General features: G+C 47.9%; 7 protein-coding genes across 7 annotated transcripts; 4 read left to right on the top strand and 3 right to left on the bottom strand.

Annotated features, from left to right (window-relative positions):
* Positions 1–442: 442 nt before the first annotated feature.
* POJ06DRAFT_118015 (uncharacterized protein) lies at positions 443–2,887 on the bottom strand. The gene is made up of 2 exons (XM_056184196.1): positions 2,696–2,887; positions 443–2,638 (listed from the first exon to the last, which is right to left on the bottom strand). Exons 1-2 carry the CDS (start codon positions 2,750–2,752, stop codon positions 860–862), a joined length of 1,836 nt encoding a protein of 611 aa, XP_056043293.1. The 5' UTR covers positions 2,753–2,887; the 3' UTR covers positions 443–859.
* Positions 2,888–4,131: 1,244 nt separating this feature from the next.
* POJ06DRAFT_117974 (uncharacterized protein) lies at positions 4,132–6,079 on the bottom strand. Its single transcript, XM_056184195.1, has one exon. It carries the CDS (start codon positions 5,665–5,667, stop codon positions 4,330–4,332), a length of 1,338 nt encoding a protein of 445 aa, XP_056043292.1. The 5' UTR covers positions 5,668–6,079; the 3' UTR covers positions 4,132–4,329.
* Positions 6,080–7,454: 1,375 nt separating this feature from the next.
* On the top strand, positions 7,455–9,228 carry POJ06DRAFT_117958 (kinase-like domain-containing protein). Its single transcript, XM_056184194.1, has 2 exons — positions 7,455–7,785; positions 8,003–9,228. Exons 1-2 carry the CDS (start codon positions 7,549–7,551, stop codon positions 9,101–9,103), a joined length of 1,338 nt encoding a protein of 445 aa, XP_056043291.1. The 5' UTR covers positions 7,455–7,548; the 3' UTR covers positions 9,104–9,228.
* Positions 9,229–9,725: 497 nt separating this feature from the next.
* Positions 9,726–12,709, top strand: POJ06DRAFT_238598 (chitin synthase-domain-containing protein; the record flags this gene model as incomplete). The annotated part of the gene is made up of 6 exons (XM_056186003.1): positions 9,726–10,205; positions 10,226–10,322; positions 10,372–10,629; positions 10,691–11,045; positions 11,096–11,884; positions 11,932–12,709. The coding sequence occupies 6 exons, from the start codon at positions 9,726–9,728 to the stop codon at positions 12,707–12,709; spliced, it is 2,757 nt and encodes a 918-aa protein (XP_056043290.1).
* Positions 12,710–15,896: 3,187 nt separating this feature from the next.
* Positions 15,897–18,105, top strand: POJ06DRAFT_117871 (uncharacterized protein). Its single transcript, XM_056184193.1, has 3 exons — positions 15,897–16,290; positions 16,347–16,569; positions 16,621–18,105. Exons 1-3 carry the CDS (start codon positions 16,131–16,133, stop codon positions 17,861–17,863), a joined length of 1,626 nt encoding a protein of 541 aa, XP_056043289.1. The 5' UTR covers positions 15,897–16,130; the 3' UTR covers positions 17,864–18,105.
* A 1,962-nt stretch (positions 18,106–20,067) lies between these two features.
* Positions 20,068–21,930, top strand: POJ06DRAFT_198238 (uncharacterized protein; the record flags this gene model as incomplete). The annotated part of the gene is made up of 1 exon (XM_056185097.1): positions 20,068–21,930. The coding sequence occupies one exon, from the start codon at positions 20,068–20,070 to the stop codon at positions 21,928–21,930; it is 1,863 nt and encodes a 620-aa protein (XP_056043288.1).
* Positions 21,931–22,690: 760 nt separating this feature from the next.
* POJ06DRAFT_281948 (uncharacterized protein) lies at positions 22,691–24,109 on the bottom strand (the record flags this gene model as incomplete). Its single annotated transcript, XM_056189984.1, has 2 exons — positions 22,691–23,115; positions 23,170–24,109. 2 exons carry the CDS (start codon positions 24,107–24,109, stop codon positions 22,691–22,693), a joined length of 1,365 nt encoding a protein of 454 aa, XP_056043287.1.
* Positions 24,110–24,987: the final 878 nt, after the last annotated feature.

The following is a 24,987-nucleotide window of genomic DNA, read 5'->3' as shown; positions in this document are numbered from 1 at the left end:
CTTTGTATTCCACCAACAGTAAGTAGTATTGAGGAATCACTCGCTGATGTCAATCTGATTGTACGAATACGACTTCCCAACTCACAGCGCCGTGGTCGTCGCGTAACCCAACAGTAACAAAAAGTCAGACTGTGTGCTGCACATGGCCCCACCTGTCTCAGACCGCCAAATCTTCGGCTGCTCCCGACGCTTCTCACGTGCGTTTGGGGGCCCGTGTTCGGGTTTGCTTGTGCTCGTGCCCACCCGCGCGCCCACTAAAAAAACCCTTGCGACCGCAGGTTTTGGTCAATCCACAATCAATATTAAACTGAAACCAACTAATATTACTGTCAAAAAAAGGTGTCAAATTCCCACGTGATGCGTCAAATTGTGTTGTCTGCAGGTAAGGTTCGCCGCCAAGCAAGGAATTCCCAGCAGCGATAATACAAAGTACGGCGTTTCCAATTGAGCGGCGCTTTACTAACTAGATAATTCTACGCAATATTCTGCCATAATGATCCCAAAATTAAGCGATGATAACTCTTGATATCAAACAAGCACCCTGCACGCGATGTGGAACATGCATTTCATTTATTGAACAAGGGAGTTCCGCATTCTGCAGGCATGTATGTCAGACGTCATTCTCCTCCCCGTCCATGACTAAACCAGGCGGTTCGACTGACCAGATGGGGATGAACCCAACTATTTATGTCTGTCCAACCGGCCCACCTACGGTAACGTTGCTACAACCGCAGGTCCCGAACTTGCCTCGAGTACCAATGAGATTCTGTGACATCCTCATAGAGCACATGTTTATTCCTGAACAATCAGCAATTAGCACTCACATCCGAACCCAAACATCCCTTTGCTTGTGCCCAACCTACCCATTCTTGACTTCGGAGAGAAGCCAGTCACTGTCGCGCAGCGCGATCAGGTCCATTCTCACGTCGACACCCAACTTTGCCCAGCTCTCGATACTGTCCGCTCCCAAAAAGCAATACGACGCGACAAGCGTTCTCACCTGGCATCCAAATTTCTCGTAGTCTTCTGGATGAGCGTATAGACACCGCGACAATTCATCGGCGTCGATCGGCGGGTCGCCGGCCCGGTTCTTGTACTCCCGCGTAAGAAATCGGGTCACGCCGTCGGCAGTGATTTGAATATTTCCGGCAATGTCGATATATTCTAGATGGTCCAGTTGCTGGAACGACACCAGAGCTCTGTCGGTGAGATCTGTATGTGCCACGCCAAGTTTGCGGAGACTCGGGAACATGTCGCACAGCAAGTCCGACACGTATCCGCGGCTCAGACCATCAAACGATAATTCAGACATGTACGTCGATACCGCATTGGCGCCGACATAGTGAGCGTCTGACCACTCCATCTTGCAGAAACTAATGTTAAGGCTCGTGAGATTGTGCTGGTCGAATCGAGCGAGGCGGTCAATCAACCGGTCAGACCGAGCTAGGCCAAACACGAATAGTTCTGTGATATTCCTATACTCGTGACGCAGTTCGGGTTCCATAGGCACGGCTGCCGGCAACCGAACTCCCAACCTAAATTCAGCGGCGTCCGTGTTATCCAAAACCATGCCGCTTGTGCCACGAAAGCACAACCTAGGGCACGTATTGGAATCGAGATACAGTGACTCGCACGTGTCGGGCAGAATAGGCATGCCTCCAAGATCACTCCGGTCGAGGTTGCATACTTTCAGGTTTGGCAATAACTCCCTGAGATTTAATCTTTGCGCCCAAGAAGTGTCTTCGTATACGTTCAGGCGAAGCATGCCGTCGCCATATCGAATATTGATGCAATGAAATTCTTCCAAGTTTGGTGTGAGCTTAAGCAGCCGCTGAATACCTTGTACTGTAGTCACGCACGACTTGGACTCCCATATGTACGGAAAAAGGTCCTTTATTTTAGTCGGCCCACCCAGTCGGAGAACCCTGAGCTGTGGCTGGGGACGAAGATGCTTGGAAGACACACGATGAGCATTCAGATATGTGACGGCTTCATATGACTTGACTAGGTCATATGTCGCATAGCAGTCAAGAACTTTCAGGCGTGGAAACATTCCCAGTGCCAGCATGTCAACAACATCTCGTGAATTCTCAAACCGGACCCGCAGCTCTTCAAGATTTTGAAACCGACTGAGTTCACGACTGCCAAAGTGCCTCCAGTCGGAAAAGAAATTTGTGCAGAAATCCGACTGAAGCGTTTGCAAATTCGTACCGGACGTAGCCGCAACGCCGTCACCATTAATGAAGCCATCGTCTCGAAATAGCAGATTCATGCATGCATTTGCATCTTTGTGTACAACATTGGTTATTAGAACAGAGGTCGCATTGCCCCCCGAGTAATGCAGGGCCGACCGGACAGCAGAGACTGGTACGGCCTGAATGGTCTGCGTGAAATCTAACACGTGCCATAACCTCGGAGTGCATACTATGGCTTGTTGCCAAGTTTTGCTGACTCTCTGAAACGAAAAAAGGTCATGGGTCGGAACATAGCCCAATATATTAACCAAAACTTCAGTGGGCAACTTCAGGAACACGTCTATCTTGCTAGCATCCGGATCCGCTGCATGACCGAAAGCTCGTGCACTGCGACCTGCCATGTCCTTCAGGTCTGATGCCGCGAGGTACATGGATTTTAAACTCTACACAAAATCACTGTTAGCTCACTGCTAACCGGAACCTTCAAGTTTATTACTCACTGTGTAGAACCTAGAATTCCCATCCGCCCGTTCGAGTCCTTCCTGATACAGAGCCATTGCACGATCATACTCCAGCAATAACTCATAAATCTTGCCTTCGCGTATGTACCCCTAGTCGAGTTAGGCGGAATGAGTACATACGACTCAGTGCGACTGTGTGACTCACTAGCGGATTTGTCGGCTCGGTCGATTTCATCTCGATAGAATCCTGCATGGCAAATCTATACGCGCCAACAGCTATCGCAGCTTCCACTCGGGCATTAAGACATTCCATGCAAATAGCACACTCATTGCTACTCTTGCCATACGTGGCCGCAATCTCCATCACCTACCATTCTTCAGTTGTCTGAATTCCGCTATTAGACGTCGTCATGCGCGCCCAGATAAATAGAAAACACCGGTCCAAAATCATAGCTTGCTTACCCGACCAAATGCCGCATACGAGCTCTCCCATTTCCTCTCCGAGAATAATTTCCGGGCTAACTTGAGGTATCCGTTCACGTCGTCGCGGGCGAGGTCGCCAATCGCATCGATCCATTTGGTGACTTCCAAGTCATATGATATACGCCGCGGTAGTTGATCAAATATTGAAGTCTCGGATTCTGCAATTGGCATCGTCTAGTTTAGAAATGGTCGAATGTTTTTATCGCGTTGACCTCCAGTATCGAACGTCTTCGGATTTCTACCGATTCTGTGTGCCGCGACGAAAATTCGGAGTTTTAGCCCTAGTTAACGTACTTCACAAGCGAGTGAGCCACACAAGCGAGTGAGCCACCCTAGCTATCCGCACCACGCTAAATCATCGATATCATCACACAGATAATAAAAATTTATTAAGACAATTCAAAATCGAATCTATAATATTTTCCAAACTAGTTTCACACGTACGAGCATTATGACCAGTTTCGCCGCAAATGCTACAGTGCCTTTGCTTCGTTGGGCTGCCATCTAATTGCTTGCTTGTGGGGTGGCTCACTCGCTTGTGAAGTACGTTACACCTTTTCGTATAACTAATAATCTGGCATACTGCTAGTATTCTCCGAAGCCGCCAGGACCTTTCATTCGCCTACTATGAGAGCAGAATGAGAATATTCTTTGTATTCATTTACACCCTGGGGACCGAAGCCCCTTTACATACCCCGGAAGCTTCCACGAACACACAAACCAAGGCACAATCGCACCACGTCCATCCACCTGGTCCCCAAGAATGCCCAGAAGCTGCCATGCATTGGGCGTAAACTTTCAGCCTATGTGCCTAGACACGGAAAGGACTGTTCAGTGTGCTGACGCGAGGCCATTCCTCTTGGAAGATTGAATTCCCCGATATCGTGATAATTTACATGTCACGTAGTCTGTCTGCAGCGTCGTTTTGTTGGTAATCAAGACTCGAACCTGCGAACCGGTCCGAGTCGAGTTAGCATCTTACATGGGGTACCAATCCAAGTGACAAAATAGTCCGAAAATTTGATTATTCAGATTTCGACAAGACTTGCCCCTCGCCGGCGATTTCGGTCAGAATAGCCCCACAATAAATGAACTATCAGATAACCAAAGTCGGATACATCAACGCTATACATATAAGGTCAACGCCGTCATGGCTGTTGCATAACTTAGTACTCGTTGCTTAGCGCCGATCACTCCTTGTAAGAAAAACCTGGCTTCTTCTCTTCCCTCGGAGTCATCCAGAGACCATGGAAATGGCTTTTATAATCGTTATAGTCAAAGCTTCTCTGTCGACCAGTCTCGAACAAAAATGTCGGCGAAAAAGATTCTTCGTTTCCTTTGCCTGCTTCCACGCTGCCGCTGATAAAAGCATCCAAAGACTCGTTATCGCTATCGGCACTCTTCCTTCGAAGCAAATCATCTTCAATTTCACGTGGAAGGGCACCGCCATAATTACTACTACCGCGCGGTAAAGATCGTGCCATTTGACTTTCGTATGAGGGACTTCCTTCATCTGATTCGTTTGGAGCGGCTGAATACGAACCGCGGTTTTTGATCGGCTCAGTCGTATAGAATGTATGTGCCATAGAATCCCTGTTGTAATGCGATGGCGAGATCATTCTGTATGGATGCTCAGTCGGGGGTGGAAATGAACCTAAGCGCCCGTCGCGCCCACCAATTTTGATGGCCGAGACACGGCTCTCTAGGGCCTTGACGGGCAAAGATGTGGCATCAGGACTTTCAGCTGAATCATCGGAAGGATTCCGACTTTGTACTCGTCGCGCATTCAATTCGGTCTGGTAGTTTGACGATGATCGACGAGTTAGAAACACAGGTCTTGGAGGCGAGCCGTCAGACTCTGTGTCCGATTCGTGGTCCAGTCCAGGATAATGCTCCGACTCCTGTGCACGTGGTCTCTCATTTGGTGGCAGTGTCGTCGTCTTGTTGTCTTGGTCAAGAAGTGAACGCGTGTTGCTCCCTGCAGCAGAGAATGTATAATGAGATTTGTCGTACGTCGGTGTCCGGAAACGAATAGATGAACTTTCACCAACATATCCTGCTGGGGGCAACATCTTATCCGACTGTGGCTGCCCTTTATGATGGTCATGACGATACTGATAATGGTGATGCTTGTGCTTCTCTTTGCCCGGCAATAGATTGCCATGGTGAGGATGAGGGTCGTATAGAGTCCACCTGCTGTCTTGGATAGGGGTCGCACTGTGATGATCATGCCTCCACGAATATCGCCGGTGTTGGATCCCGTGCGGGCTTGTCGGTGGCGACTGATGACCAAGGTCGGCCGGCTGTTGAGACTTGGACGCATTCTCGGCTGCCGATTCAGATTCGTATTCGGAAGGATCAGCAGATGAATATCCAGCCTGCAAATATCCGGAACCAGCAGGCACTGATAGCAAAGATAGTTGTCGCTTTCTGTCGGATAGCTTCGGATCAACTGGAGCAGGGCTGGGAGACTCGGAAGACTTCGGATCATTTGAACCCAGCTGGGTATTGTTATTGTTGGTAGTCATTCTGTTGCTTTGTAACCTATCGACGGTGTTCACCAATCGTAACAACTGCCAAAGAAGTACTGCTTCTCTTGATTAAACGATTCAGGCTAATAAAGATCGCGGATAGATACGATGACGGGTAACCAGCGAAGCCTCAATAATATATATCCAACGAGAGGCCCCGTGCGTCTTTGATTTGTGGGGCCCGCATAAGTTGGGGATCCCGACCCGCTTCATATACCTCACTCCTGATTCAGAGAGCTCAAACCAAATAATCTATAATTGGCAGTATTTGCGGTCTTTCAATAAATACGCTTACTATCTAGTTAGCAGAAAATTAATATTGCTTGCTATAACTATATGTTCTCTGCTTACTCTAATTTCTGAATCCTGACCTGTCACTCAGTGATTGGGTCCGTTATCGCATCTGCCCCTGACGAAACTGGGTGGCGTGGATGCGGCGCTCTATCGACGTCAGTGTTGGTCGCCCACACAACTTTCAACGACTTGCAGCTTAGCAAAGTTTTATTTCTGGTTTAAATCGGGCTTACTCAAGAAGCAACAAGCTTCCACAATAATCAGCACATATATTATAAAACAAATAACTCACGTCGCGTGAAATCGATTGGACATGTGCAATCGACTGCTAACGAAAAGGACAAATATAGCCTAAACAAAAGTTACGGCGGAACTTACTCTGGCTGGGGATTACGTTCATGAGAGTTACCACAGTCGTTCGCGCCATTCGGATCTACCCTCGGACAAGTCCTGAAGGGGAACTGTCAGAAGCCAGCGGATCTGACCATGCTCGACGTGAAGTGATTTTGAGGCAATTTGGACAGACAATCTGTCACCTATGCCAGCAGGTAGGTCGAGCGTATTGTAGAATGAAGCGTTTATAAAGAGGTAAATTAGGAAGGTTGTTGATTGGCTACCTTGCGCAGGTAAGTCACTGCATAAGACCAAATATTATCGCAGCACCAGAAGGCGTTGATTCTGAGCAACATGGTAGTCCAAACCCTCATAACATATACTTAACTCTGTAGGGTGGTCGCCAAAGATATCCGGCGAGGTAATGCCCAGGAAGGACCGCCGGTCTGCTTGTTACCATAACGGCTAAATATTTAAGTCATTATTGATTGTTAGAAGCAAGCAGTTATGGGTTACATCAGCGATATGCACATCAGTGTTTTCTGTTTCACACCAATGTTACTAGCACTTGCAGCCCACATCTCCTGTCAAAACTACACGGTTCAAGTAAACGAGACTTCGGGTAACTTAGGAGACGCATTCAGAATACTAGCCGTGTACAGCACTCTGGGATATTGCAAGCCAAGTCCCATACTCAATGCTCAGGCCATAGAAACCGACGCCTGTTCATTGTCACGTGGGTGGTTTGAGACCGAATCTGGGGAAATGACTGTGATGACTTCCTTGACAGGGTACGAGGGGTTTTATACAGCATCTATTATTGGTCGCGTTGCCTTTTTGGCGCCATTCATGGATATTCCTTGCGATGATGGCTAATTTTGAACTGGAAACACGAGTAAGGCGGTAAATCGTAATCGAACTTTATGCCAAAGTGTTCCGCTCGCGGTTGGCGGCTTAGACACAACACATAGTTAACCACAGTTAGTAATCTGCTGCACGAAGTCAACAAATCAGAGCGTTGTCTCCCGTCTGCTCCTAAACGCAGTCGTCTTACTATAGCAAGGGGTTTGCTGAGCGCTAAATTGGATGCCAGCGCATTTACATGCAGCAATGGCATGAAAGGTTAGCCACGTTACCCTGAAGATACATCAACAATCTAGCAGCAACGTTTCGGTCAAAATCAAGTTCCCTATTACTTGCTACTAGTGTGATCAATCTTATTGGCCCAAGGTTCTTGTATTGTCTTCGGAAATGTATTTCGACTTTGATGCGTATCTTGCACAGATCGATCCTTTCCACATATGGTCAGTTCAGCGAATAAGTGGAGGTCTGGTCAATTTCACTGTTCGAGCGTACAAGGTATCATCTTCAGCCCAAGATACAATTCAGACAGGGCTGTTCGACGACTACCAGACGTTGATATTAAAGTTTGCGCCGCCATATATCGCGGCACTTGGGGAATCAGCTCCATTTTCTCAAGTACGACAGGTAGGCCTTGGATAATCTTGGTATATGCTAAGATTCGCATAATATATATTTCCAAGCGAACGAACGTTATTATGATAAATGTTTAAATTGCAAGCTTTTTTCCTTCTGGTTCTGCATGAACTCCTGGCGCTCTTTTTGGCTATCTAGGATAACTCTTTTCATAGCATATAATTTTTGGCAAAATAGCAGCGTGTTCAGGTGTTAACTTTGCGAACAGATCGTCGAAGCAAATGCCTTATCTCTATTCACGCCGCCCTTGGGGCCATTTATTTCTCTTGCACAGGATTCATCCGTTGTGGTTCCGAAACTTCTGCAGCACGATGCGGAAAATCATGTCCTTATCCTCGAGGACCTAGGGAATCTTCCCACACTTTCTGAATATCTTACCCCGTTGTCCAAGAGAAGACAGTCCCAGTCAGACATAGCTATATTACATCAAATAGGATGGAGGCTGGGCCAATTTCTCGCGGATCTTCATTCCAAATCTGCTCTCGATACGCTGGGGACCAAGACCCTCAAGGGTTTTGAAAACCCGAGCATGGTCAAGGTCGTGCGGGAATCAGCAGTTTCGCCGATTGTGAAATACCTCGAGAAGTTTGACATTCAAGACGCGGAGCAGCTTGTCCAAGTAGTCACTGAAGATTTTGATAGGGACCTACTGGATGAGGAGAAATGTTTTACGGTCGGTGATTTATGGACCGGTGCGATTTTGATCAGTGAGGCAGATTTCAATGGTGACGTGATAACTACAAACGAACAAGTCCAGAGCGACGTGGATGGCAATGAGCCGAAATTAGGCGTTATTGATTGGGAATTTTCTGGTGCCGGAGCAGGAGTAAATGGTGACATGGCCCAGTTGTTCGCACATCTTCATTTACATCTTCTTGCTGCCGAACAGGGTAGCCAGCTACATGACATCACAGCGGGTCTAATTGAGAGTATTGCTGATTCCTACCATCAACGGAGTCGGCTGAAGCGCGCTATATGGACTTTGACAGACACGGGGCAACGTGAGTCATTATCAATCTCAATAGCCCCGGAGGAAAGTTCACCAGCAGCCCGGATAATGAGATCTGCTTTCGTCTTGCATGGTCGAGAGCTTGTCAACAATGCTATCGAAAGGGATTGGACTGCTTTCTCCGGGACGTCGGGCAAGCGAGAGACAAACCTCATGGTGCGGTCAATGGTTCTAACCGGTGTTTGGTATCTGAGGGCCGCAAAGAAGTCTGTGGTGGAGTTCGTTAGTGCCGAAAACTGGAAGCACATATGCTCAGCAAAGGAAGGTTCTATCATGATGAGATTACTGACAGGGATTTAAGTAAAGTCTACGGTGTCTTATAATCGGATTTCTCTTCTTTTGCCAACGTATTGCGTTCATTCTTCTTAAAATTATTGGATTCTCTCCATCAAATCCTTTCTGGTATATGCCTGCATTGGTGAGCCTGATGTCGCTGTTAGTTTTTCGGGCTTACCGAGTAAATGGATCGGGAAATTTGCTCTGGCCAGCCCTAGTCACGAACCTAATTCGAAATGACAGCAACTAGAGTAGCTTTTTTTTAACTTGTCCCTAAAACTAGAGTTTGATTCCAAAAAAAGAACCCGCATACGCTGCCTCTGGCTTGCAGATTGCAGGTAGCTCACTAATGACGCACTACGACTATTGTAGTTAAGCCAATTGGCCCGCAAGGGGTAGCTTTAACTCAATAAGGTGTTCCATGATACGAACCAACCCAAATCTAAGTTTGCGTTTGCATGGAGGCACAGCCTCACCCCGTGCAGATATTCCACAGGGATTCTGCCTCGAAAAATATCTCGATCCATTGTTGTTGCTTTACCACCACCGTTGACCAGAGGACCCTAAATAGGCTTCTCTCCCTGGGAACATTTCTCGGGCGGACTCATCGTACTGATATTTGTATTGAAGGAGTGCAATCGGCGGGATGTCGTACCAACCCGTAAAGGACGAGGACAGCCAGTCCTATGCGCTGCGTACATTGTCACCGGATCATCAACATCGCGAAGCGCATGCAGTCGATCAGTCATACTACCAAGACGACACGTATGACTATGACATTGCTAGTGCAGGATATGCACTGGGTGATGATCCTCAAGAAGGGGATGATCAGCCTCTCAATCTTGATGCCCCCCCTTACCACGGATACAATCCGTACGGTCCCGAACGGGCGCCAGACTCATCACTAACGCTCCAGGAAACGTACGCGTTCGATGCAACACATTATTCGGAATCTTCTGCGAATGTTTCGGACACCTTGCTTGATGACGTGAATCCTGTGGACGAAGAATGGCAGCGCAGACAGGAAGGGGTTACCAAGAACTTGCAACGCCATGCAACGAGAAAGGTCAAGCTCGTGGGTAAACATAATGTTTACAGTACTGAATACGCGTATGATCGTTTGGAAGTAATTTATTATGGCCATAGCTAACAAGCACCAGAGTTCCATCCCCGGTTAAGAACTCAATTGAATCGAGATATCGTGATATCGAAGGCGGATCGACGGAATTCACCCATATGAGATGTACGCGAGTCCATCTGTTAGTTATCCATTACTAAGCTGACTGTCGTAGACACTGCGGCTACCTGCGATCCTGACGAGTTTGTACATAAAGGGTATACGCTTCGACCGAAGATGTACTACCGCAAGACAGAGTTGTTGATTGCGATCACGTACTACAATGAAGACAAGGTTCTCACGGCTCGCACTCTACATGGAGTTATGAAAAATATCAGAGATATATGCAATCTCAAGCGGACAAAATTCTGGAACAATAATGGGCCGGCTTGGCAAAAAATTGTCGTTTGCCTCATTTTCGATGGAATTGATCGTACGTTGCTCAATGGACCCATGAAGTCACAGTGCAAGTAATATACTAATTTGCAATACAGCTTGCGATAAGAACGTGCTTGACATGCTGGCAACGATAGGTGTCTACCAGGACGGTGTTATGCGCAAGGATATCGACGGCAAGGAGACAGTTGCGCATTTATTTGAGTATACAACTCAGTCTTGCGTGACTTCCAAACAGCAGCTTGTACGACCGGCTGAGGGCGATCCAACCAATCTATCACCAGTTCAGATGATATTCTGTCTGAAGCAGAAGAACTCGAAGAAGATCAATTCACACCGATGGCTCTTTAACGCGATCGGAGAAACATTGAAACCTGAAATTTGCATCCTACTTGATGCGGGTACGAAACCAGGCCAGAAGTCGCTTCTTGCTCTTTGGGAAGCATTTCACAAGTATGTAGCGTTTTTGATGTCTTCTAAGAGCCATGGTTAACAAATTATAGTGATTCCAACCTCGGGGGTGCCTGTGGCGAGGTTCATGCGATGCTTGGTCACCATCAGCGTAATCTACTCAATCCCCTTGTTGCGGCGCAAAATTTCGAGTACAAAATCTCAAATATTCTCGACAAGCCGCTCGAGTCTTCGTTCGGATATATTAGTGTACTTCCTGGTGCATTCTCTGCGTACAGGTTTACGGCTATAGAGGGGCAGCCACTGCAGCAATATTTCCATGGTGATCACACGATGTCGAAGAGGTTGGGTAAGAAAGGTCTCGAGGGGATGAATATTTTTACAAAGAATATGTTTTTGGCCGAGGACCGGATCCTTTGTTTCGAAGTAACGTTCAAGAGAAGCTGCAAGTGGCATCTGGCATATGTCAAGGCAGCCAAAGCGGAAACTGATGTTCCAGATCGAGCCCCCGAATTTATCTCTCAGCGTCGACGTTGGCTAAATGGCTCGTTTGCGGCCTCCGTCTATGCTCTGATGCATTTTGGCAGAATGTACCACAGTGGCCATAACATATTTCGGCTTTTCATGTTCCATGTTCAGGCGTTGTACAACTTCGTTTCCATTGTGCTATCTTGGATTTCTTTAGCCTCATTTTATCTCACTACTGCGATTGTTCTTCAGCTTGCCGCAAGTTCAGATACATTCCCTGGTGGACCGCCTCCTCCATCGTTGCCATTTAGTAATAAGACAGTTAATATTGTCATATCCGTTGTGGTAGAGAACTTGTATATCGCCATGCTAGGCGTATCATTCATCCTTGCCCTCGGAAATCGGCCCAAAGGGTATGGTGTGCCTATCATTGTTTAGGGACATTTCTAATGCTTTGCAGATCAAAGTACTATTATTATTTGGCCATTGTTGTATTCGGGGTGATCCAATACTACGCCCTTGTGGTTTCGTTCATGCTTGTCGTTCAGACTCTTAGACAGCCAAATTTCACTAGGCCGCCAGATCAAAGCATTGTTGAATTTATTTTCAGTTCGATTCCGATCCTGATCATCATCGCTTTGTGCTCAACGTACGGTGTGTTCTGGGTCGCGTCGCTATTGTACCTCGACCCATGGCATATGATCAACAGCTTTGGTCAGTACGTGTTCTTTATGCCTAGCTTTACCAATATCTTGAATGTGTACGCGTTTTGCAACTGGCATGACGTGTCATGGGGCACAAAGGGGTCAGACCAAGCAGATGCTCTACCATCGGCCCAGGTGAAGAAAACAGACGGTGAGGCTGCAGTTATTGAAGAGCCAGATCTCACACAAGAAGATATCGACTTGATGTTTGAGGATACCGTGAAACGCGCGCTAAAGAAATACGAGGAGCCGGTTAAGAACGAGAAACCGAGCCTGGACGACGAGTACAGAAACTTCCGAACGAATCTCGTGATCGCATGGATTCTGACGAACGTAGTCGTTGTCCTTGCAATTACGTCATCTAGTCTGGAAGGTATAATCCCGAGTGAAAGCCCGGACGCGCGTCAAACGAAGCGAAAGAACTTTTTCAAGTTCTTGCTTTGGGCCACTGCGATTATTTGTTTGATCCGATTGGTGGGTAATATTGTCTTTCTGATGAGAACAAGTTTCGGGTACTGCTTTAGAAAGCGTTAAGTTAACTTGGCTAATTGTTTCGTGATTTATGACTGCACCACTGGATGGTGTCACCACAAAAAATGAATTCTATGTTGTTGTATTTATGATATGATGTATGACTAGATGCTATTATGTGTATGTCGTTGGATATGTTATGAGTTTTAAGTGTTAGCAGTTTTCAAACCTCATGTTGTCCTACGTCTTCAGTCACGATGACCTCAACAAGATCAACAGGAGTTCAAAACCAACGTAAGAAGTGGGATACCAAGAACGAGCAGGTGTATTAGATGAGTGCTTCAATCGTCAAGCGATTAGACTATTTGCTTACAGTAGAGTGATGGATCTGCCACCTCGGTTTGCAGCTATTGATTTCTAAGCTTACATACATAAGGCAGACAAATTGCTTCGCCATGCACGATCCTGGCAACGACCGTACGAATTGCAGTAGGCACAGAAAGGACCCCGCAAGGTTTCCAATTCAGACTAGCAAGTCAGTGTCGCATGGGTTAGGTGCCTCGGCACCGCTGACTAGTTCTTTTCGTGTGGTCTTCCGAAGCGTAACGGCACGCGAGTCGCATGGCGTCGGGTTCTATGCCATGCGCGAAGGTGGCGCCAATTGGACGAGAATCAAGTATAAATCTAGCCGCGCATGTAGTCGGGAAATACTCCGAAGCATTGTCAAACTAATCAGGTTCGTTTCATTCACCGAGCGCGCGCGTCGTCTTCGTGCTGATGCATGTTCAATAACGATCCGAAGTCTTACCATTCATGTAATTCGTTTTGCAATTTGTTTTAGAGCTAGGGATCTGAAGTAATAACAGATCGTCACATCTAGGTTTGAATACAAGACTTGTAGATCTTCATTAAAGCCACCTGATGACAATTTGTCGCACTAGCCTACTTTACATGGCACTTTCGTGACGGATCCAAGGGCCAAACTTGAGATGCAGTGGAACAGCCAATAACCCATGCCAAAGTCTCTTCCACACATCGCTAACACGATTAGTCGACTGAATGTGGCGAGGAGATAATGGGAAGTTCGAGCTGGACTCACCTCCGAAGTGCCAGTCACGCCACAGAGCGATTCTCTTTCAGGACTTGAGAACAGCCAAAACCTGTCAAACACGGCCCAAGCACAACTCAGTCTCCGCAATTCTTAGGGCCCGTGAAGCCTCATCGGCTCATCGACAGCGGAAACGCCGGCACTGGCGTTGATCTCACCCTCCGCATTGCAGTTGAACAGACCGTCGACAGACCGTCGCGCATGTGGACGAACACGCAACTCCACAGCCAGTTCCCGAGCGCATATGCTCCACTGACCCATTGATTGTGAAAAAGTGCTCGAGATGACTACGAAAAATTGCCGATAGACTACCGGAAACGCTGTATACTCACACTCCTCGCCTGCAAAACGTGACATGACCAGATGCAAATCTCCAGTCATTGTCAGGCTGATTTCATCAGACTTCGTTGACAATACATACCCGAATGCCCTAGTAAGGTGCCCAATATATGAGGACAGATCGAGAATACATACTATAGTTTATTTAAGTCGATATTCGCAGCAAAACTTGTCTGGGAGCCAATTTCTCACCAAAAGATACTGAACGCAATGTTGTCAGGAGTATACAATATTGCATCCGCGAACTAGGTTGTAGAGACTATTAGCCACGAGCGTGGCGTCGCCAATCATTGCTACTTGCAGACTAAAATGATGGGTCCTGGATGTGGCGACGAAAGTGTGACTCTCTCAAGGGACACTCAGTCGATCGCTGTTTCGCTGTGAAATTGCTTGTCCATTGTCGTCTGACGTTGCTGTTAAGGTGGGCGGGGTGTACAGACGGCTTCATCTGCCGTACTCGCAGAGGATAACTGCAATATACTTTCTGTCGGAAACCCATCCCGCATTGGCCAACCATTGATTACGCGAGCCAAGGAATATTGGCTTTCCCGTCAGCTACAGATCTTGGTCAAAATATCGCATTTAGATCAATCTTGCTAAGACATTCAGGCCATCGTGGTTGAGTTCGTTTAAAGTTCAGTTGAGGAAGAATGATACTCCCTTCGGCGGCAGAGATGTGGACAAATTCGGCAGTAATGCCGCAATGGTTGAGCGAGTGTTCTTTCTAACGTAGTTCATATATCCGAAGTCTCCAAGCTGTCAAGTTGTCAGTTATTAAGTAAATGCCGGAGACTGTTACTTCTAAACATCGTGATGATGGCTCGTACGTCGTTGAAAAGTCATTGAATGGTCATTGGATGATTCTCAGTTTGAGAATATTACCTTCACAATCAGCAACGAGCCGAATTGCGGAAATTATCTGGAGTGCGCATGGACACTCGCTTGCCTTGCTTTTCCAAAAGGGATCGTCGGTGGAACCAGCACAGAAGGCATAAATAAACGCGACAGTCAAGTGCACGGAACTCCCCCGAACTTCGTCCTGTGGGCCAACTTAGCTGGGTCAATGCGCTCTCCAGGCAAAACTTTTAGCACCTACGCGTGGAGAACCTTCGGTGGACTGATCGACGGGATTTTTAATGCAAAGGAAGAAGATCTGACGTCGACATAATTTACGCCGGACAAGTCAAGCGGCAAATTGAGTTGATGGGAATTCCTCCATTTCGTTCGAATTGTCCAATTGTTGGCGTTGCTACCCTATTGTTCCCACGCTTGGCCACCAAGAACAATTCACCAACCAACCAACCAACCACAAAAGCTAGAAATTCTAATTCCCCAGCGAGCTTGCTAATGGGCCAAGTCATGATGAAGATCTAGTCTGTACAAAGTAATCTCGCTTGCCAGATAGGCGATAAAATGCATATCGCGTAATTTGTTAGGTGTACGGTATCTAATAAGAAGTAATTGGTGATCAGCCAGGGGAGAAGCGGACTTTGTCGAGAGCGCAACGTTGGATAGACAGCATGTGAACGAAAGAAATGTATGGCGTGGGAATCCACGTGCGGTCGATGGCAAACGTGGGAACCGCTTGAACGAACAGGTTTCCGTCGGCCCGGGGCGCGAGAATCAAACATATATCCTCGAGCCACCATCTGCTGTTCCGGATCCTGTCTCCTGTAGAATCTAAGGCTAGTTCTTGTTCTCTGATCCCTGTCCTCACCGACCACCCGAACAGCAGCGCTACCTCGTCCCCAGATCGTCGTCGCCGTTGAGCACCGTTACTGTCGTGCGGCTCAGCTTCAGCCGTTCAGTCGCTAGTCAACTAGCCGTTCTGACAGTAAAGTCCCAACAGAGCGGTATCACAATTGACTCCTCACATCTTTAGAGAAACAACAACATCTTCTGATTGATCTCGAAGTCGAACCTCTATATATCGCTGGGCAGAACACTGGGAATTATATCTCGTCCTATTATTTGTTCGATTATACTCGTCCGACTCCATCCAGGAGTGGTTTTGTGGCTGAATAGGAAAACTCGACAATGGCCGAGTTCCCAAGGAGCTACACCAAGAACATCCGCATACTTGATCTCACTAATCTTGCGGATGTGTTCGCAGATGTCGAGCGGAAGTATAATGACAACCTCATTGCCGGTCGGCCGACAGGACCTCATTATGCTAATCTGAAGTCTTTTCTGTTTGGTAAGTGCATCTGTATCTAAGGACAACCCCTGATCTTCTTCTGATTTGGCCAATAGACCGCGAACGACCGTTTCCAGCCTGCTGCCCAAATGCAGAAGAGCTCAGAATTGGGTCTGATATTGTCGACGGCCAGACATCGATGATCACATGTCTGCGATATCTCCGCAAGCTGAGGACTTTAGACGTCCGTTGCGCAAGTGTTGGCCTGGGCAGCTTCTCTGGCATCACAGCTCGTTCAAATTGCCCACGCCTCACCGAGCTCAAGATTGAATGCAGCGAGTATGCATATGTTTTATAATTTGGGAAGCTTCCCTTCTAATTTGCTTGCAGGACACTTGAACAAGAGAACGTCCATATCGCCAACTTCCTGAAGTCCCTTCAGCAATGCAGTCTCACTAATGTCAGCATCAGCGGACTTACGCAGAGAGCTGGTCTCAGGAAGGTCATGGAAGGTCTCAACGTTCATTGTGGTAGCCTGAAGTCACTACGTCTGGTCGGATTCTCGAAGCTTATTCTCGCTCTGTTGCCAGCGGTCGGATTCTTGCCCTATCTCGAGAACCTCGAGATCATTACAACCAGTCGGACTCCTTTGTCTGCCAAGAGCAAGGAAGAGTTTGCGAATTGGTTAATGTTCCTCCCCAGTCTAACGTCGATTACAATCAAGGGTCATGATGCGGACTATCTAATACACAAGTCGCTCGCTAGGCCATTCAACTGTATCAAGAAGGTTGATATTACAACTACGCGTCGCGAAGACGTGCCAATGCATCAATATGATCTCTTCTTTCGGAGCCTAGCGGCTTGTGAAGTTATTATTGACCTGTCGCTCCGTGACGACTATTTTCAATGGTGCGAAGGCGCGATTGTCCGCTGCTGCAGCTCACTGAAGCATCTGTCTACATTGCGGACTATGAATCTTCACATCCATGGTATGACCGAAATGGACTTGATCGATATCTTGCACTCACTTCCCGACGTCGAGGAAGTTAGTGTCAGCTTAGGAATTTCTGATCGTACTCTCCGACGCCTGGCGCGCAACACGGTCGTACGCAATCTTGTCAGTAGTAGATACCCTTCATGCGTTTCTGTGCACGAACTTGTGAAGTTATTTGAGATTCGGGACCGTGACGATGCCATTCCGATCGTGATTTCCATGGAGGGTGGTTCGCGGCTTCTCCATGCGCAGCATGAGCTGCTTCGGTCGGCGCGGGAGTCCTGGGGTAGTGAGATGAAGCACGTGTATTCTATGGATGGGCCCTCGAGCGCGGGGATTATGGAATACTCCAACATCGCTTGTACTTGCTTGTCGACGGCAAAACTGACTGAGGTGCTGGCGGAGACAAATATCCCCTCACTGCGCAAGTACTCGGCTTCTTCCGACCTCTCATCACTTCCCGAATCGAGTGACGGCGACAGCGAGGAGGGGTCGCAATTTGCTCCTCCACGATTACTGTACCGCGGCAGTCCGTTACCAGCCAATGACGACGAGAATGGAGTTTTCGCTGAAGACCAAGATTCGGAAGATGAGAGCGAGAAGGCGGATCCGGACTTTGATTTCGACATGATCATATAAATGTACATAGTTTCTATTCTAATTAGGATTGGTTTGGCGTTGTTCGAAGCAAATTGAAGTTGCTTTTGTATATCTTGAAGTTTGACTTAAGTGATTCAGGGTTTATTGAAAGGGCTTACGGGATCGGGATTGGGCTGTTTGCTATTGCATGGTGCTAACAAGATTTACATCAAGTAGACTAAAGTAGAGAAGATCATTCCAGGCTTGCGGTTGTATTTAGTTTGGCAATTGGAGAAATGGTGGTGTTTGTGTATTCATTGACTTGTCGCCAGTATGTTGGCATAGCGAGTAAGGATCCCTCGCAATGATGTCTCGGCTAGCTCCTACACAGTTGCGCCGCTGCGCACAGCATAATGCCTTTGTACAACCTGCTGCTGACCGGTAGACGGCACAATAAGAGCTGCATACACAGCATAGTTAATTGGCTTCAAGCCGTACGACTCGAAATTGCCCTTAACTATCTGTAAACGCACTCGGGGTCGCTCACGGCGTACCATCATCCAGAACCCAAGGCGCAATACATAATTGCAATGGAAATGCAACGGCAGATTTACGACCGGCCACTGCGAGCCCTGTGCCAAGCAAATTAGCGAGGACTCGGGACCTGGCAGTGCAGGTCAGGCTTCTCCAAGATTTTAAAATTCGCAAATTATTAGTTGAATACGAATCCCGAATACGAACCATCACTGTGTCGTTAAAGATGTATGCAGAGAAGGTTATTCTGGTTGGCTTGACACTCTCCTGGAGGATGGAACACGAATACGACTTTAATGGGCCCGGACCAAACGGTGGCGCATCTTTGTCGTTGGATCGCCGTTCATAAACTTTGAAGCTTCTCACGCGAGCTATTTCTGCAAGTTCCTGCCGTCGTATGCGGCTCACAAAACGCAAATTCGGCATAGGATGTCATGTACGTTTTTAGCACGGGATGTTTTTTGATCTCTGACATGATGTAATTTACCAGGGCGTAATGGTATTGGTTGCGAGACATAACTACGAGGCAAACGAGGGCTGCTGGGGGGAACACGGAAGCTACGGGATGCAAACGGCGCGACAAAAAGGCGCTGTCTCACTTAAACCCTGTTCCGAGCTGGTTCAGGCCATGGTGAACCCATAACACGACTACGGGAGGAGGGATCTCGTTTTAGCAGCCTCGCTGCCCGCCGATGTGGTGTCGTTCTCGATGATTTCACTCCAGCATGACACAGGGGCGGGCGACCGGCAGTACGGGTCTCGATTTGCTTACAGCTGCCCGATTCCAGATCCAACGTCTGGAAGCGGCTGGGCGCCCTTCTGGGATGCCTGGACCAGTCCACCACAGCAAATTTGGGGATGCACAGCCGCTTGACAGCGACGGACCCCCTGTGCTTGCAGATACGCGGGCTGGGCGTATGTCCAGAACCGATTATCAGATTGATCTGGCACTGATAACAGTTTCGTGTGAGTTGTGACCGAGACGACTAAATCGTGCCCCAGATGACGTCCGTAATTCGCTGTATCACGGGATCTACACAAGCTTTTCTGCTACTCGCCAGCTGTGACCAGCCGGTGATCCCGCCAGCTTGCGGCGATCCCCAGCCACGGTTTTTGTCCGCACGCCGCCATGCTGCTTACGCCGTATCCGGGACGCGTCCGACATGAGCTTGCGCCTTTCATAAGCCGTTCCGGGCCTCGTTGCTTCGCCAGACAAAGAACTAAGCCGGTTGCCTATTTTGGGTCCCATTATGAATTTGCCCTAACCCGGTATTAAATTGCTCAGTTCCTCTCGCCTTCGTGGTTGCAACAGCTCTGCCTGGTCAAGTCTATGCATGCAAGTTCGTCAACGAGCTTGAAATCGAATCACCATCGATATAAATAATACGTAGCAAGTTTTAAATGGTTTGGTGGATCGTGTAAGGCTAGATTGTGTGGTTCGGGAAATACTCGGGCTGGAGTCGAGGCTGGCTGGCTATTCAAGTGCACGCCACTGCCCAGGTATAGCGGTCCCCAAAATAGTGGCTATCCCGGCAGGCAAGCATCCAGCGGACGCACCGCCTTGGCTGGGTTCTCCTTAGCTTACTGTCACCTTTGGTGTTCCCGTCCGGTTTGATCTTTCCTTCATCGCCAGCTGTCTTCCTCCAGGATTCCTCTTCTTCACCTTCTATCCTCATTCCCCGGTTCGTCGCCGCGTTCTCCTTGCGGCAGTCTCTCAACAGCGATCAGCGATGGGTATTCCAGAGAGTAGCGAGAACCCGCTCGAACGGGCGTCTACTATTCGGTCGTACTCGTCGATAAATAGTCCGATTGCGGAGGAGACCCAGAGCCTCCTAGGCGAAGAATCGCCATTACTCGAGCCATCGTTCTCTGCAGTAGACGAGCCGATTGTCTTGCCAAAGAGCAGACTGGCACGGCTCATCAACTTCCTCCGCGGCCCGCAGCCTCCTCGTCCGTCCACTGTGTCACTCATCTATCCTCCAATTCAGCTCTTCCCGCTCAAGGTCGGCCGAGCGCTACGCCAACGTGTTCGTGTCACGGCAATCGTCATCTACCTGTGTTCGTGGTTTTTGATATTCGTGTTCTTATCTCGCAAGTCCAAGTTCAGCCCTGTGGTCAGCACGCATGAGGAGGTATTGCTTCTTGAATGTGGCTCAAACCCGCTTTGGATGACTCAGAGCTATAACGCATGTGGTCTCGATGCCCAGTTTTGCGAGCCTTTTGAGAACAAGACTCTTAGTTTCCGATGCCCGTCCTCGTGCGCTGGTGCGGCCAAGTACAGTATGACGACTGTCGGCGCCGACAACGTTATCTACAAGCCATATGTAATTGGCAACGAGGATGGTTATCGTGCTGATTCATTCATCTGTGCAGCTGCTGTACATGCAGGAGTCACTTCTCAGCTTAATGGTGGATGCGGAAAGGTCAAATTCTCGGGTTATAGAGACAGCTTCCCTTCGTCGGACCAGAACGGCGTTCAGTCGATAGAATTTGATTCATACTACCCTGCCTCGTACGTCTTCGATCGTGCCGTGACGTCAGAAAATTGCTACGACTTGAGATGGGCCATTACCGGGGTGAACATCTTCCTGTCTGCCGTTTTCGCGTACTTCGTTTACTCGCCGGCCGTATTTTTCTGGGGTATGTTCATCATGGGATTTTGGACGATTGTTCTTGCGTCTGATCCTCCACCAACGAACGGGTTCCCTGACCCAGGAGCTGAGGCTATCTCGGTCGCGTTTGAGCGCCTTTTGCCGACTGCTTTTATTGGATACGTTATCCTTCAAGTTGCCGCTCGTCCTACGTTAAAGAATGTTCGCGCCCAGCTGTCTAAGACTGTCCTTTGGGTTGGCGCATTCTGGGTTGGAGCCTTGAACAACTACACGTTTGATGAACTGCCTCTCGATCGATTTGTTCTAGAGGACATCAAAAATCTTCCTGGTGGTATTGCGGCGATCGCTTTTGTGCTGATCACGATTTTCATCTCCGCCTGCTTGCAGGCGTACGTTATCTGGAAAAATAACAAGTTCTACCCGTACTTGTTTGCGTACGCCATCGTCTTCGCCACTCTGATTGTTATGGCTGTCGTTCCCAACTTGACGCTCCGTATCCACCATTATATTCTTGGTTTATTGATCCTGCCCGCTACTGCCTTCCAGTCAACCCTGTCCCTTCTTTACCAAGGTCTCGCCGTCGGTATGTTCCTCAACGGTGCCACTCGCTGGGGCTACGACTCAATCCTCCAGACACCTTATGCGCTTAACCGTGGAGGTCCGCGAAACACCGATCTCGCTCATTTTACTACCGACTCCAATAATTTCAACGGAAGCTTCGTCGCATGGGATTATCCGATGTACCCGTCGATGGACGCTAACTGGACTGGCTTCAGCTTGTTGATTAATGACGTTGAGAGATATCGTGGACCCGAGATGAACATTTCGTTGGATGAATTTTATAACTACACCAATCTCGAGTACCAGCGATACAATTACAATTGGTACTTCAGGATTGGAATGTACTCCGATGAAGGCGAGCAGTCCGGTATGTATTGTTCGCACTCGTCACACTCCTGCCATGCATCTAACAATGACTAGACTATACCAAAGCCGCCACTGCGCTTGCCAACAATGGAAGCTGGGTAGAGCCTCTTCCTGGTCCATCATAGATATTAGATTTTGTTTTGATTTCTTTTCTCGTCGTATTTCGTCTAATTGCGCTAAAGGATATTTGTGAAATGGGTTGCGATGCTTGTATTGGTTAGGGTTCCTGGGTCATATTGAAACTTGCACACTAGAAATCAAAGCCGTAACGATCCGGTTGAGGTCAATTTGATGTTATGTGATTACATTCATGGGTTTTGTTTGTTTGCGGATGGTTTTCATGGGTTATTTTACAACATTCGGGATGTGGGAGCGGTTTGATTTTTTTTTTTGTGTTTTATAGAAGCTCTTGAACTCTGTGAGGTTAGCTCTTTTCTATGAATATGGTGGCTTACTCTTCATCGAGGTTTGCATTTGGGTTTGTGTGTGGCGTGCACTTTGTGTCCGGTTGGGTTACATCGATTTATATATTCTGTTGTGATTACATATTTTGTGGCAATTTATGAACGTGAACATAGACCTATTACTCGCTCGTATTGATAAATAAACAGTCGATTATCCGATAACTATTACCATTCGCAGGTCATTCAATACAAACAAAAAAAATACATATTCTAGACCAGCTCAAACAAAGTATGATCCCAATCTCCAAATACTCGTACACAACATCATAGACTACTTTACACAAAAACAATATATGTCATTACCAAATCTCAGAATCCCATATCATATAACGCACCGAGCTGTTATTACACTACATCACCTTTTCGGATCTTGGCTCCGTCCCTACCGACGCTCGAGCAATTGCTGATTGCAGCTCCTCGTCAGTAACCAAAGGCCGCCGATCCGGACTGCCCTCGGGCTCGTCCGTAGCCTGTTGTCTCAGAGAGTCTTCCAGCCGCTTCATATAGATGTACACTTGCTTTCTCGATATGACGCTGATATCGATGTCGGGATCAAAGTTCTGCTGGGCACTCAAATCCTTAATGCCCGCGAAAACGTCGCTCAGTGGTTTGTCCCTATTCGCAGCTATATACTGCTTAACGATTTCGGGAAGATACCGACGACGCGCTGCAGGACCATGAACAATTCTATGCGCGTATTTCACGATAACACTCTTGTCGCTCTTTGACGCAGCTAGAATAAGTCTGCCGTGGCAGTCGAAAAGTTGCCGCCGTGCTAGATCGTAGGTTACAACATGTTTGAATACTAGATCCACTAAAGTACACTTACATCGAGCTCTCTTTGGAGCCTTGATTGATTCGCGATTATTCGACGTATCTGCGACTTGCGAACAGACATACTGTGTCCGGAAACTCTTGCCCGACTTGGACTTCGCCCTTCGCGCAAAATAGAAACCTGTCACGTTGAAAATCGCCTGAATAATCTTCTTGAAAAGCTCGACAGGCTCGCCATCCAGTTCCCTCAACGCTTCACCAATCGTGGTCTCTCCGTCGACAGATACTTGACTTCGCAGAATAAATGTCTTCTGATGCAATGGGCATGGCTGCTCTGTAGTCGCATCCGGACCAAGCTGCGCGCTGGACGCGGTAATAGCAGGGTCGATGTCTTTGTCTGGTGTAGGAAAATTCTGGGTGAACTGTGCGAAATCCGTAACCACGACCACATCCCGTGAACCGTCAAACGAAGCACTCTCATCCCCACCGCTTATCTCCCGTTCTGCACTGAGCTTTTCCGCCTCTCGTTTACGCTTACGCGTGTCGCTTGTGTGTTGTCGGCTCTGCTCACGACACGATACACAGAACTTGAACGTTCCTTCTCGACCCGCTGGTTTGGCAAATGCGTCGCGTGGCTTGACTGTCTTGCAACGCTTGCAGATTTGTCCATTCTGTGGATTAGTTTCTGAATTCGCTGCCGCGGGGTCGATTGCGCGGATAGCGGAAGACATCCCAGCGGCATCTTCGTCGTCACGCATGGCTTCTGGCATGATAACGTCCGTTTCAGGAGTAACAGTAACGTCCACCTCCATCCGTTGTCGCGTCCGTGGTTGCACGGCTACGGCGGCCGCATCTGCCACCTCCGGCGCAACAAATGCAGTTGTCGGCAGTCGTGGAACATTGACTGGAGTGGCGGTAACGACAACGTCAACCTGCTCGTCCTCAGCTTCACCGGCCACTTCATCATGCGAACGCTGAACCGTTCTTCTGGCCATGCTGTATCGTAGGTATGTACTGTCGTAAGCCGCAAGCGGTGCAGATATCGAAGATCTTGATCTGGGGTCGACAATTAGTCCAGGGCTCACCTCAATGGTTCCTCAACCCTCTCCACCACGATCACTGCTAAAACAGCCAGGCTTTGCAATATTCAGCCGTATACTCGGAATAACGCGGTATAAATTATGACGCGCAGTAACAGTACAATGTCGCTAAGGGGGCGATGACGGAGATGCAGTTGTAGTTACCGCATCGATGGCTCAACAGCGCAGCTTGTGATATAGCGCGTAAACATGCGTGGTTAGGGTAACTTCCGCTAACACGATTGGCGGGATTTGTGTCAAGAAAGACATCGCAAAAAACGTGGGGTTAGGGTATCCCTTGTGATCTTTATAGTAACATTTGCGGGCCAATGCCGAATATAAACAAACAGTACTTTATATGCTTGTCTATGGTGTCTTAGGCTCTTAGCTCTTAAATTCTCTGTTTGGCCGTTTGGGTTGGTCGCCAAGCAGCCTTTCGACTGCTTTCAAGAGTTAGCTCATACATACCTATATATAATTAAGTTATAACTTACAAATATATGTAGGCTGGCTGGCTCTACACCATGCTAAGAGCAACCCGCCCCAATTAAAAGTGATGCAAATACTAAATATCAACTGCGTTTAGCCTTGCAAATAACCATGGCCTGATTCAGTGATTCTAGAGCTGGAGATAAGCTTTTGTCGTATCGCCTGTCTCGCAATGTCATTCTGACGATGTCATATGGTTCAGATACATAGCATATAGCCTAAAACTTGCGATTAAGACTACTGATCCTTATCGACTACAACGTTAGGGGTGTTCAAGAATAAAAATTTTCTTAACATTCGTATTC

This window comes from Lipomyces tetrasporus (assembly GCF_029532465.1).
Source record: "Lipomyces tetrasporus strain NRRL Y-64009 chromosome Unknown POJ06scaffold_6, whole genome shotgun sequence".
In the NCBI taxonomy this organism is placed as follows: Eukaryota; Fungi; Ascomycota; class Lipomycetes; order Lipomycetales; family Lipomycetaceae; genus Lipomyces; species Lipomyces tetrasporus.
The sequence above is the reverse complement of the archived record's forward strand: the minus strand, read 5'-3'. Positions and strand labels throughout refer to the sequence as shown.